Raw genomic sequence first — 13,538 nt, 5'->3', positions numbered from 1 at the left:
GTAATTGAACCAGTAACCCTTTGGTTTACAGGCCGGTGCTCATTCCACTGAGCCATACCAGCCAGGGCAGGCTTTTGTTTTTTATTAATTTATTTTTAGAGGGCAGAGAAGGGAATGAGAAAGAGATGGAGAGAAAGATCAATCTGTTGCCTCATATGCACCCTGACTGGGCACCAAACCCACAACCTAGGCATGTGCCCTGACAAGGAACTGAACTGGTAACCACTTGGTTTGCAGGATGACACCCAACTAATTGAGCCACACTGGTCACTGCTAAATAGCATTTTGTGAGAGATAACTATGCTTGGCAAGACAAAAAAGAAATTTAGTAAAAATATGTACATATTTGCCAATTTGTATGATGACTCTTTTAGGGGACAAGCTAGACTCTCACAGCTGGTTCTGGATTCACTTGTTATAACATGTTACAATGGTTGAAGTATATGAAGGAAATCTAACTTCAAATTGATATGCAGGTGGAAAAGGAAGGGATATTTAAATAAACTTTTAAGATCATTGTGGACATTCTTTGGTAAGACACTAAAAATAAACTCAACCAGTGGTTGTTTCTTTGAGGCTAAATACAATGTGGAATGTGAAACTGTACCAATGAACTTCCCATTGTTGAATGAGACCCCACAGAACTCTTGCACTTTCAATGGAACTTTTACCCATTCTTGATTTTGTACATTGGAAAATATTGGTATCCCCAGGTCTTTTGACCTTCCAAATCATGCCACATTTCATGATGTTATACTTGCAATTCACTTTTGTTAATATTATGATCCATGTCATTAGAAAAAGTATATATTTATTTCTTTGTTTGTTTTCTGTGTGGGATGGTTGATCTTGAGCCTGCAGTGAGCAAGCTGGCCCCATGGGAGAAAGGGCCATCTTATTCATGGTCCTGTTCACACTTAAAGTAAGGGATATTATATAGGATGTGTGTATTAGTAGGAGATAATCTTGGCAGCCATTTTAGAATTTTGCCTACCATATTCATCAAAGACATTCTTAACTGGAAGTCCTTTTCTGGGGGTGTTGGGCTACATTAACTTAAGTTTCTTGTCACTGGAAAATGTTTTTTGGCATTGAAGTGTATATATTTTTTTCTCCAGGTTTTTCAGACAAGGATCTCGAAGACATATTAGGGGGTGGCGACTACAAACCTGACAAGGGTAGAGGTAGGAGTATTGATCTGTCCAAGTACCTTATTCTCATTCAAAATGTGAATACATGGTCATTAGGTGGATTGAGCCATTCTTAGCCTCTGGTCTGCTAGTTCCCAGACATCCCTGCTTGCAGCTTCTAATTCACTTGGAATGATGTGGGATGTGCAGCTTAAGGAGGAGAGTTTATAAAACAATTTGGAAAAGCCACACATTTCCCCTGATGTTCATTAACCCACAGTGCTGTGTGGGTTAAAGTCTCTATACTAGGAAAAAATTATTTGCCAAGGTGGTCCAACTTAGAGTAACTGACAGTCACAGGACTCATTGGGAAGATGTCTTCCACCTGGGGAGCCTATGACCCTTGGGATTGGAGAAGCAAAAATCATTGTGACAAGAACTTTTTAAAGAGACTCATAGCAAGCCAAACATCTTTTAAAATATATTTTTACCTTTACATAGTTTCTTGTGGGTTTAAGACCCACAAGAAATTGTAAAAATTGTTCAGGGATATTCTTGTGCACCTGTCACCTATTTTCCCCTTACATAAAAATAGTACATTGTCAAAACCAGGAAGCTGATATTGGTACAATATTGTTATAAAATATAGCATTTATTTATTTTTATTTCTAATATATATTGTATTTTTCCATTACCATTTATAGACTTTATTTAAATTTCATTACATTTCACATGCACTTGTGTATGTGTGCACATGTATGCATGTAGGTCTATTAAATTGTATCACAGGTGTAGATTTTAGTAACCATGAGCATTAGGATGCAGGATGCAGAACTGTTCCATCACAAGGCAGCTTCCTCATGCTAGCCCTTTGTAGTCACATCCTTCCCCAATGCCAGATATCTTTAATTCCCCCAAATGCCAAAGATATAAATCTTTTATCATACTGTATGTCTGGATTTGATCCTAGTATGGAGAAAATATTAGCCAGAATTGATATGACAAAACAGATTATGGTTGTGATTTGTAATTGTTACTTATGGTTGTATCCTATTATGATGGTACATTAAGATTACAACTTGTTGTATGTTGGTCAGTCATTATAACATTCATGATGGTAACCTGTTCTGATGGCAAGTTGTGGTTATAAATTGTTAGGATAGTAAGTTATTGCAGTTACCAAAAGTTGTGAGTGTGTCTGGTTGTAATCCTGGCTGTGGTACTATCATTTTCTCCCTTCTTGCAGGAACTGTGTGACTTTCATAGGGGAGCAGTGTTTTCTTCTAATGAAAGGATACCACAGTCAAATCTGCCCTTCAAAACACCTTTCCAAACAATGTCATCTTGAGTAAAAAGGTCTAAAGCCTCTAAATGAAACTTGAAGATGTCAGGAGAACATGGAACACTTAAATGGCAAACCCAGCAAATGAGGCAATTACTCCTGAGTAACAAATGGTATTTCCAGACTGGGAGATGAGGGCAGTAGTAGTGTACGTACGTATACATGCATATGAATAGAAGTTTGAATGACATGCCAGGGGGTTCCTTATTAAAAGTACATGCTTTAGCAAGGAGGAAGTGTTAGGAAATTGTTTAATTAGGATCATATTTGAACTTCTCATGTAAAGAATAATCAATTGTTAGCTTAAGTTACACCCTCCATTATTATAGATTTCAATAAAAGAAGATAAAAAGGGTCCCAGCAAAAATACATGTGGGAAACTGAAACATGGCTATGGTGAGCACATGATGAAATTCTCAGACAATATCCTCTGTGTCAACATACTAATAGCATGAGTGAAGATAAAACGTCACATTTAAGTAAATGATGATCTTTGGCCTAAAAACAATCATAATCTATACATTTTTCCAAGCTTGGGTCTTAGGCACATGGATTCAACTGTAGTTTTGGAGTGTATTTTGAAATAATGTTATCTGTTATATATTTTTTTCAGAAGAAAACATATCTGCTGGCCTTGTAGGAGCCTCATATTTTCTCTGTAGGTCACAGTGACAGTCTCTTGTTAGCAGATTGCATCTGTTTTCCTACTTCCCTATTAAATCCTTGACGAGTTTACTGGTTGTAGCCTTACTTTTAGCCTTACTTCTCTAGCTTGCTAAGGCTAGAGAGGCTGCTGACTCTCTCTATTCACTTGCTACTGAGATTGCCACATTAACTGACAAAGTGACAAGCCACTTGGATCCCATTTAGCAGCTGCAGGACAGATGCTGGCTTCTGCGGCCTATTTGCCCTCCCCAGTTGAACTAATCTGGGGGAAAGGGAAATGAGAGCAACCCTGGGCAAACAGGCCAGATTCCAGCTGTTCTCACTGTTTCCTGAAATGGCTGTCTTTGATTTTCCAGGGTTAGAGTGGCTTTTTCAGGAGATGATTTATTGAACTCCTCATTTCCTCGTGCCAGAAGTCCTCCCCTTAGTAGCTTTTGAATCTGGAATATTTTTTACTCTTTGCCTCCCCTCAAGCCCAGGGTCATTACCTTAACCCCTTAACTAGTTTCCTGGACCCAGTTTGTCTTCCATACAGCTGCCAGAGAGAACCATCACGGAACTGATCTTGTCAGACTTCTGCTTAAAACAGTTGTGTAAAAATGAAAAGATAGCCCAGTTTAAAAACTACCATAAGATTTGAAGAGGAGCTTCACAAAAGAAGTTATGTAAAGATGCTTAAAATCATTTTCTTTAAGAAAATGCAAATTAAAACCACATGAGATATCACAGCACATCCACAAGTATGGGTAAAATTAGACTGAAAATACTGAATGTTGGTCTGGATATGGAGCAGCTGAAACTTTCATACATGTTGTTGGTAGGAATGTAACGTTTCTTACAAAACTGAACATAGGCCTATCCAGTGACCCAGCAATTTCACATATTCAAGAGAAGAGCTGTAAAAATGCTCATGGCAACTTTATTTATAATAGCAAAACAAAACCAAAAAACAGGAATAGCCCATGTATCAATAGGAAAATAAGTGAATAGGCAATTTGTGATATACTTATATACTCATATGATGGAATGAATTGCTGATACACATAAAAACATGGATAAATGTCAAAAAAATTATGCTGAGTGAAGGAAGCCAAAGAAAACAAGAGCACATACTCTATGAGCCCAAACATGTAAAGTTGTTATACTTTCAAAATATTTTTTGTGTTAGAAATGAGATCCATGCTTACCAGGACTGGGACATGATTGGGCAGGGACATGAGAGAACTTTCTGGGATGATACTAACATTTTGTATTTTAGTGGGAGTATGAGTTTTGCAGGTACATTCATCTACCAAGACATCAAATGTAAGATTTGTTTATTTTACTATATGTAAAATTTACCTTGAAAAGGAATCATGAGCAAATGTGGAACTCTATATAATATGTTTAGAGATGAAGTGTACTGATGTCTGTGACTTACTTTGAAATACATTACAGAAATAAGGGGTAGATGGACTTACAATAAAGCAAATAATGCGAAGTCTTCATTATAGAATCCAGGTGGTAGATATGAGTATTCACTGTACAGTGCTTTCAGCTTTTTTGAATGTTCAAAAATTTGCTTAATTGTATGTTACAGAAATTTGTTTAAGGAAGAAAAAAAACCCCAACAAACCCAAAAGTGTCTTTAATGGCTGCCCACTGCCTACAAGATAAATTAAAGTTTCTTAGCCTACTGCCCTATCTTTTTGCCCTGGACTGCCAGGTTCCTTTCATCTCCAAACACACAAATGAACTGATAGTGCATATATTTGTGCCTTCACATTCTGTTTCTCTAAAAATCTTTTTTTCCACTAGATGAATTCCCACTCATACCCCAGAATGTGCTAAGCTACTCATTCTTTAAGAGATACCTCAGAGATCACCTCTTCTCTGGAGGCTCCTCCCCTCTGTGGCCCTATTTCCCCTACCCCAGCTTGGCCCTGTGGCACAACATACATCTTCTGCCTCTGGGTTCTCCTAGGACCTCTTATTACTGCTGGTATAGGATAACACTTACCACACAAGTCACACTAGAAATACACGTATTTCTATTCTTATCACTGCAGATAGATTTGGCTTCCTGAAGGCAGGCACATTTTTGCTTGTGTATTCCTGATACCCCCAATAAATGCACTGAAATGGGGAAATTAGGATGGAACAAACACCTGGCTTTGTTCTCTACCCTGCTGTGCACACCTCCCCTTGAAGGAAAGGGTGACACATTTGATTGTCTAGGCTGATGACCTTCTAAGCCACATTAGTGGTGGGGATCATGGCATGAAATGCTTTTTCCTGGATCTCAAAGGGAGTGAGGGAGCCCTGGGCAATCCATGTAGCTGCTTGAGTGTGTGTGTAACTCACATTATTATATGTGAACTCTGTGATCTGGTCTGTAAATTCAGCTTCTCCACCCCCCAGCTGAAATTTAAGGTGGCTTCAGGGCATGTTTTTAACATAGTACACAGAAGCCCTGACTTTGAAGGTGCTGGTGTACTTGTCTAGCTCCTTCATAAAATGAATGCATTACCTGATCTTCCTTTTTCTCCTTGTATTTATTCTCAATTGGTAAAGGATCTGGAGGGGAATAGGGGTGTCATTAACATGCTCAGATCATCCCCCACTGGCATGTTGGTCAGAAAACTCTTGATAAGTTGACCCATGGAATCAACTGGGGATGAGAAAGAGGTTGGCCTTGGGGGAGAGTGGATCAGAGAGGGAGCAGAGTGAGACAGGCCACTGCTCATGCTTTCTCCTATCTAATACAACAACAACCTTTCCATCCTCAGGGAGAGTCCTTCTGCCCTCCTTAAGGATCATTCTGGGACAGCAGCTATTCATGGCTCTTACTAGATATTTTTATCACCTGCTTTTTCTCTCTGGACCTTCCCTGAACTTCTGGGTCTGTGCATAGCTAGCATTTTGGTGACCAGTTTGTTGTGGCAGTCCTTGGAGCCTTGGATGATAGGGGATGGGTGTCTTCAGGGCAGGCCTGCCTTCTCTTCAATTGCAAATCCTCCCTGCATTGCAGAGAACACCATAAAGAGAGGAGCACCACTCATAACTTTTTCTTGGAGGTCTAAAGTTGTAACTTTCTATGCAGCATCCAGTACTCCACTGTGCCAATGCCTTTCTTTGTGTCAGCATCTGCCACTGGGTCTAGCAGCCTACATGCTAAGTTCATGATTATATGCTACCTGTTTTTTACTACTTTGGGCTCACAGGGCAGGAAATACTACATCATTTCTTTTATTTAGAAAAGAAAGTTTAATATTAGGACCAAATTGCCTTTTTACTCCCAGATAACATTTTTAAGGCCTCAAGCATGTAGTTCTTAAACACTGAGGCAAGAATCAAAACACATACTTTAAAAGAGATACAAATATTCTCTTACAGATGTGTCTGGGTCACACACATTGGCTGTTTGAAGATGTTCCCTAGTGTGAAGCATGAAAGTTGTCACCTTTAGTTTCCAGGGTTAAATGAGAAGATGGTCTTGGCTGTGGTCAGTTAATTAACTAAAACTTTGAGTGCTATTTCCCTCTAAATGTATCCACGTTGGTTTTCAGGAGAAACCTGCAGGAGCTCCTGACTTTGATTTCTTTGCAGAGCTTTTCCTAAAGAGCTTCTTCTGCTCTCCCCATTTGCCTAGCAGGTACCTAGACTCAGAAAACTGCTTTCTGCCTTTGGCTTTTCATTTTATTTCTCCTATAATACCACACATGGGAAGCCTTGCTTAGGCCTGTGTGCATGTTCCCTACCTGAAACCTCCAGTCTTCTGGAGTTTTTCAGGCCCCCAGGTTTTCTTACTGTTTTTTAAACAAATTTTTCATTGAATTTATTGGGGTTATTGTGGTAGAATATATATAAAATTTGCCATTTTAAGTGTACTTTAAGTGGTATTAAGTACATTCACGATATTGTACAGCCATCTCCATCATCTATCTATGGAAGCTTCCCAATCTAAAGCTCTGTACCAGTTAAGCAATTATAGCCCTAATCTGGTGAAGGAAAGACACACAAGTCCAGGAAACTCAGAGAGTCTCAAACAAGTTGGACCCAAAGAAGCCCACACCAACACACATCATAATTTAAATGACAAGGCTTAAAGACAAGGAGAGAATACTAAAAGGTACAATAGAAAAGCAAGTAGTTACCTAGAAGGGAGCACCAACTAGACTGTCATCTTATTTGTCAACAAAAACATTTGAGGCTAGAAGGGAGTGGTGTGAAATATTCAAGGTGATGAAAAGCAAGGACCTACAACCAAAACTAGTTTACTCAGCAGGGCTATCATATAAAATCAAAGGAGAAATAAGGAGCTTCCCAGACAAGAAGAAGCTAAAGGAGTTTGTTAACACCAAACCAGTACTGCAACAAATGTTAAATGGCTTGCTTTAACAAAAAGAAGAAAAAGAGAAAAAAAAAACAGGAAAAGAGTCTAACAATAAAATGACACTAAATATATATCTATCAATAATCACCTTAAATGTAAATGGCTTAATCAGTGTTGTCCAACCTTTTGGTGTCTCTGGACCACACTGGAAGAAGAGTTGGCTTGGGCCACACATTAAATACATTGTGACACAATCACAAAAAAAAAATCTCATAATGTTTTAAGTAAATTTATGATTTTGTGTTGGGCTACATTCACAGCCATCCTGGGCTGCATGTGGCCTATAGGCCACAGGTTGGACACCCCTGGTAAATGCTCCAACCAAAAGACATAGGGTAGCCAACTGGATAAGAAAACAAGAAGCTGAACACAGACTCTCACAACAATGCCAACTGGTACACTGATACAAATGGGTTTCTAGAACACTCAGTAGTATGGGAGGCCTGTACTACAAGGGGCCTGCCCTACAGAAAATAATTTTGGATGTTTTTGGGTGCCCTCCTTCTGTATCAGCAAAAATACATCTACATGATATATCTGAAATTTTATTGTCTATGTTTTCCTCTAGAATTTTTATGGTACATGACTTTGAGTCTTCTACCCATTTTGAGTTTATTCTAGTATATGGTGTAAGTTGGACATCTAGTTACATTTTTTTGCAAGTACTAGTCCATTTCTCCCAACACCATTTACTGAAGAGACTCTCTTTATTCCTTTGTATGCTCTTGCCTCTTTCATCAAATATTAATTGACCATAGAGAGACATGGGTTTATTTCTGGGCTCTCTGTTCTGTTCCACTGATGTATGTGTCTGTTCTTAAGTTTTTGGAATATTTGTTCTAGATGTATAAAATATACCACTGGTATTTTAATAGCAATGGCATTGAATCTGTAGATTGCTTTGAGTAGTATGGACGTGTTAATAATGTTAATTCTTCCAACCATGAACATTGTATATCCTTCCACTTATTTGTATCTTTCTCAGTTTCTTTCTTCAGTGTGCTATAGTTTTCTTAATATAGGTCTTTTGCCTCCTTTGTTAAATTTATTCCTAGATACCTCTTTTTTGTTGCAATAGTAAATGGGATTATTTTCTTAGTTTCTCTTTCTGATAGTTCATTATTGGTGTATAGAAATACCATTGATTTCAGAGTATTGATTTTGTATCCTGCTACTTTGCCAAATTTATTTATTACAGTCTAGTAGCTTTTTGGTGGAGCCTATAGGGTTTTCTATGTACTATCATGTCATCTGCAAATAATGACAGTTTACTTCCTCCTTTCCAATTTGAATGCCTTTTATTTCTTCATTTTGTCTGACCACTGTGACTAGGACTTCAAATACTGTGTTGAATAAGAGTGGTGAAAGTGGACATTTCTGTCTTTTTCCTGATGTTAGAAGAAATTTTTAATTTTTGTCCATTGAGCACGATGTTGGCTGTAGATTTTTCATATGTGGCCTTTATTATGTTGAAGTACAATTCCTCTATTCCCACTTTGCTGAGAATTTTTATGATAAATGGGTACTGGATTTTTGTCAAATGCTTTTTCTGCATCTATTGATATGATTATGTGGTTTCATGTCCATGGGTCATACATACAAGTTCTTTGGCTTCTACATCTCCCACACTATTCTTAACCACACCCTGTCTATTTTCTACTTACCATTTATGTTACTTAGTCTCTGTACCTTTTTCCACTTTTCCCTCTCCCCTTCCCCACTGATAACCCTCCATGTGATTTCCATTTCTACGCTTCTGTTCCTGTTCTAGTTGTTTGCTTAGTACATTTTTGTTTTCGGTTTGGTTGTTGATAGCTGTGATTTTGTTGTCTTTTACCGTTCATATTTTTTTTATCTTCTTCTTTTTCTTAGATAAGTCCCTTTAACATTTCATAAGGGCTTGGTGATGATGAACTCTCAAGTAGGTGGGTTTGTGTACATTCTAGGACCCTCTGAGTTTCTCCGTTGAACTATTCTGTGAGGCTGGGAGTTTCTTCTGCTGCCTCAATCCTCATAGATTTTTTCAGTCAGAGGTTTTGAGGCTTTATTTCCCCGCACTGGATCCCTGGGTTGTGTGGTCTGTCTTGCTCCCCAGTTGTTCCTCTCCATTTATCTACACAAAAATGTGGGACCACCCGCTTCACCAGCCACTGCCTTGCCCATCCTGGTCCACCAGCTGCCATCTTGCTGTGAGTCCTCTCTACCCAGCTGCCTATCTCCACTCCTCCTACCAGTCTAGATGTTTCTTTAACTCCTGGTTGTTGGACTTCCATACAGTTTATTTTCTGTGAGTTGTGGTTGGTTTTGTTTTTAAATTTGTTGTCCTTCTTTTGGTTGTGCAAGGAGGCATAGTGTATCTATCTATGCCTCCATCTTAGCCAGAAGTCCTCCATAGTATTTATATTCTTTTACAATTCTTTGTAATTCTGTTGTATCCATGTTTTTTCCTCTTTCATTTCTGATTTTATTAATTTGGGTCCTCTTTTTTTCTTGATGAATCTGGTTAAATATTCATCAATTCTGTTTATGTTTTCAAAGAACCAGCTTGTGGATTCATTTATCCTTTGAATTTTTTTTTAGCCTGTCTGTCATTTAATTCTGCTCTGGTCTTGATTATTTCCTTCCTTCTACTCCCATTGCACTTTGTTTGTTGTTTTGTTTTGTTTTCTTTTAAGTGTAGGGTTAGATTGTTTATTTGAGATCTTTCCTTCTTCTCTAGGTAGGCCTGTAATACTACACACTTCCCTCTTAGGACTACTTTTGTGGTCCCCAGTAGATTTGGGGGGTTGTGTGTTCATTTTCATGTTTTCAGGTACTTTTTGGTTTCTTCCCTGATCGCATTGATGATCCATTCATTATTTAATTATGTGCTATTTAGTCTCCATGTATTTGAATGTTTTTGAGGTGTGTGTGTGTGTGTTGTTGTTGTTGTTTTTACTGAGGTTGATTTCTAGTTTCATGCCATTGTGATTCAAGAAAATTCTTGGTATGATCTGAATTTTCTTGAATTTGTTAAGACTTCTTTTGTGTCCTACCAAGTGGTCTGTCTCCAAGTGCACATGGAGAATGATCCATGTGCCCTTGTGAAGAATATGTATTCTCATACTTTGGGATGAAATATTCTATAAATATCAATTAAAACTATTAAATTTAGTGTGTTCTTTAAGGTCTCTGTTTCCTTGTTGACTTTTTCTCTGGAATATCTATCCAACGGCAACACTGGGTGTTAAAATCCCCTACAATGACTGTTTTCCTGTCAATCTCTTCTTTAAAGTCCATCAAGATTCTCTCTTTTTTTAAGATTTTATTTACTTATCTTTAGAGGGGAAGGGAAGGAGAGAGGGAGAGAAATATCAATGTATGGTTGCCTCTGGTGTGTCCCTCTGCCGGGGGCTGGCCTGCAACCCAGGCATGTGCCCTGACTGGGAATCGAACCGCGATTGTGTGGTTCGCAGGCCCGCGCTCAATCCACTGAGCTACACCAGCCAGGGCAAGATTCTCTTTATATATTTAGGTGCTCCTAAATGGGGCATATATATGTTTACAAGGGTTATATCCTCTTGTTGGACTGATCCTTTGAGTATGTAGTGACTTCCTTTGTTGCATGTTATGGCTTTTGTTTTGAAGTCTAGCAGATATAAGTATTGCTACCCCAACATTTTTGGCTCCATTTGTATGAAATATGTTTCTCTACCCCTTCACTTTTAGCCTGTGTGAATCTTTTGTTCTGAGGTGGGTCTCTTGTAGATAGCATATATATGGGTCATGTTTTTCTTTAAAAATTTTATTTATTTTGAGAGAGAGGGAAAGGGAGGGAGAGAGAGGGAGAGAATCATCAGTGTGTGGTTGCCTCTCATGCACCCACAGCTGGGGACATGGCCCGAAACCCAGTCATGAACCCTGACCGGGAATTGAACCAGCAACCCTTTTGTTTTCAGGCCAGCACTCGATCCACTGAGACACAACAGCCAGAGCTGGGTCATGTTTTTTTTTTAATATTTTATTTATTTATTTTTAGTTTATTTATTTTTCTTTAGAGGGAAAGGGAAGGAGAGAGGGAGAGAAATATCAGTGTATGGTTGCCTCTCATACATCCCCTGCTGGGAACTGGCCTGCAACCCAGGCATGTGCCCTGACTGGGAATCGAACCTCGATCTTTTTGTTTGCAGGCCCGCACTCAATTCACTGAGCCACACTAGTCAGGGCTGGGTCATGTTTTTTTTATCCATACAGTTCTCTGTGTCTTTTGATTGGAACATTTAATCCATTGGCATTTAAGGTTATTATCTCTTTAATATATTCTATTGATTATGCTATTACAGTTGTCCCATTTCCCCTTTTACTCCCCTCCACCCTGCACATCCCCTCCCACCCACATTCCCCCCGTTTTAGTTCATGTCTATGAATCATACATATAAGTTCTTTGGCTTCTACATTTCCCATACTGTTCTTACCCTCCCACTTTCTATTTCCTACCTACCATCTGTGCTACTTACTCTCTATACCTTTCCCCCCTCTCTTTCCTTCCCACTCCCCCGTTCATTACCCTTCATGTGATCTCCATTTCTGTGTTTCTGCTCCTGTTCTAGTTGTTTGCCTAGTTTGCTTTTGTTTTTGTTTTAGGTGTGGTTCGTAATGATTGTGAGTTTGCTGCCCTTTCACTGTTCATATTTTTTATCTTCTTTTTCTTAGATAAGTCCCTTTAGCATTTCATATGATAAGGGCTTGGTGATGATGAAGTCCTTGAACTTGACCTTATCTGGGAAGCACTTTATCTGCCCTTCCATTCTAAGTGAAAGCTTTGCTGGATAGAGCAATCTTAGATGTAGGTCCTTGCCTTTCATGACTTGGAATATTTCTTTCCAGCCCCTTCTTGCCTGTAAGGTCTCTTTTGAGAAATCAATCCCCACCTCCACCCTGCCCTCCCCAACCCTCCAGCATTCCCCCCACTTAGTTCATGTCTGTGGTTTGTACATATAAGTTCTTTGAGTCCTCTGTTTCCTATACCATTTTTATCTCTCCCCATCTATTTTATGCCTACTAATTATGCTTCTTCCCTGTACCTTTTCCCCCTATTCCTCCCTTTCCCCTCCCCACTGAACTCCCTCTGTGTGATATCCATTTCTCTGATTCTGTTCCTGTTCTGGTTGTTTGCTTAGTTTTTGTTTTCATTGTTTTTCTTTTCTTTTAGGTTCATTTGTTGATAGGTGTGAGTTTGTTGTCATTTTTTTTCTCCAATTTTTTTATTTAATTATTTTTCAAGTACAGTTTTCTGTCTATTACTCCCATCCCATCTCACCCCCCATGCTTTGTTGTCATTTTATTGTTCATATTTTATCTTCTTTTTCTTAGATAAGTCCCTTTAACATTTCATATAATAAGGGCTTGGTGATGATGAACTCCTTTAACTTGACCTTATCTGGGAAGCACTTTATCTGCCCTTCCATTCTAAATGAAAGCTTTGCTGGATAGAGTCATCTTGGATGTAGTTCCTTTCCTTTCATGACTTCAAATACTTCTTTCCAGCCCCTTCTTGCCTGCAAGGTTTCTTTTGAGAAATCAGCTGATAATCTGGTGGGAACTCCTTTGTAGGTAACTCTCCTTTTCTATTGTTGCTTTTAAGATTCTCTCCTTATCTTTAATCTTCGGTAACTTAATGATGATGTGCCTTGGTGTGTTCCTCTTTGGGTCCAAATTCTTATGGACTCTCTGGGCTTCCTGGACTTCCTGGAAGTCTATTTCCTTTGCCACATTGGGGAAGTTTACCTTCATTATTTGTTCACATAGATTTTCAATTTCTTGCTGTTGTTCTTCTCCTTCTGGCACCCCTATAATTCGGATATTGGAATGTTTCAGGTTGTCCCAGAGAATCCTCGGCCTCTCTTCATTTTTTTTGGATTCTTGTTTCTTCATTTTGATCTAGTTGGATGTTTATTTTTTCCTTTTGTTCCAGATCATTGCTTTGAATCCTGGTTTCCTTCTTGTCACTGTTGGTTCCCTGAATATTTTGCTTTATTTCATTTTG

General features: G+C 38.7%; 1 protein-coding gene across 2 annotated transcripts in view; it reads left to right on the top strand.

Moving 5' to 3' along the window:
• CD99L2 (CD99 molecule like 2) overlaps positions 1-13,538 on the top strand; it is a 119,874-nt gene that overhangs the window by 94,204 nt on the left and 12,132 nt on the right. For both annotated transcript variants that reach the window (XM_037059756.1, XM_037059757.1), the window contains exon 5: positions 1,119-1,184. In XM_037059756.1, the coding sequence (XP_036915651.1) occupies positions 1,119-1,184 (66 nt within the window). The remainder of the gene's footprint in view (positions 1-1,118; positions 1,185-13,538) is intronic.

The sequence above is a fragment of the Sturnira hondurensis genome, unplaced genomic scaffold (assembly GCF_014824575.4).
Source record: "Sturnira hondurensis isolate 20B ecotype Veracruz unplaced genomic scaffold, ASM1482457v3 Scaffold0011291, whole genome shotgun sequence".
Lineage (NCBI taxonomy): Eukaryota > Metazoa > Chordata > Mammalia > Chiroptera > Phyllostomidae > Sturnira > Sturnira hondurensis.
This window is presented reverse-complemented; position numbering and strand designations above follow the sequence as displayed.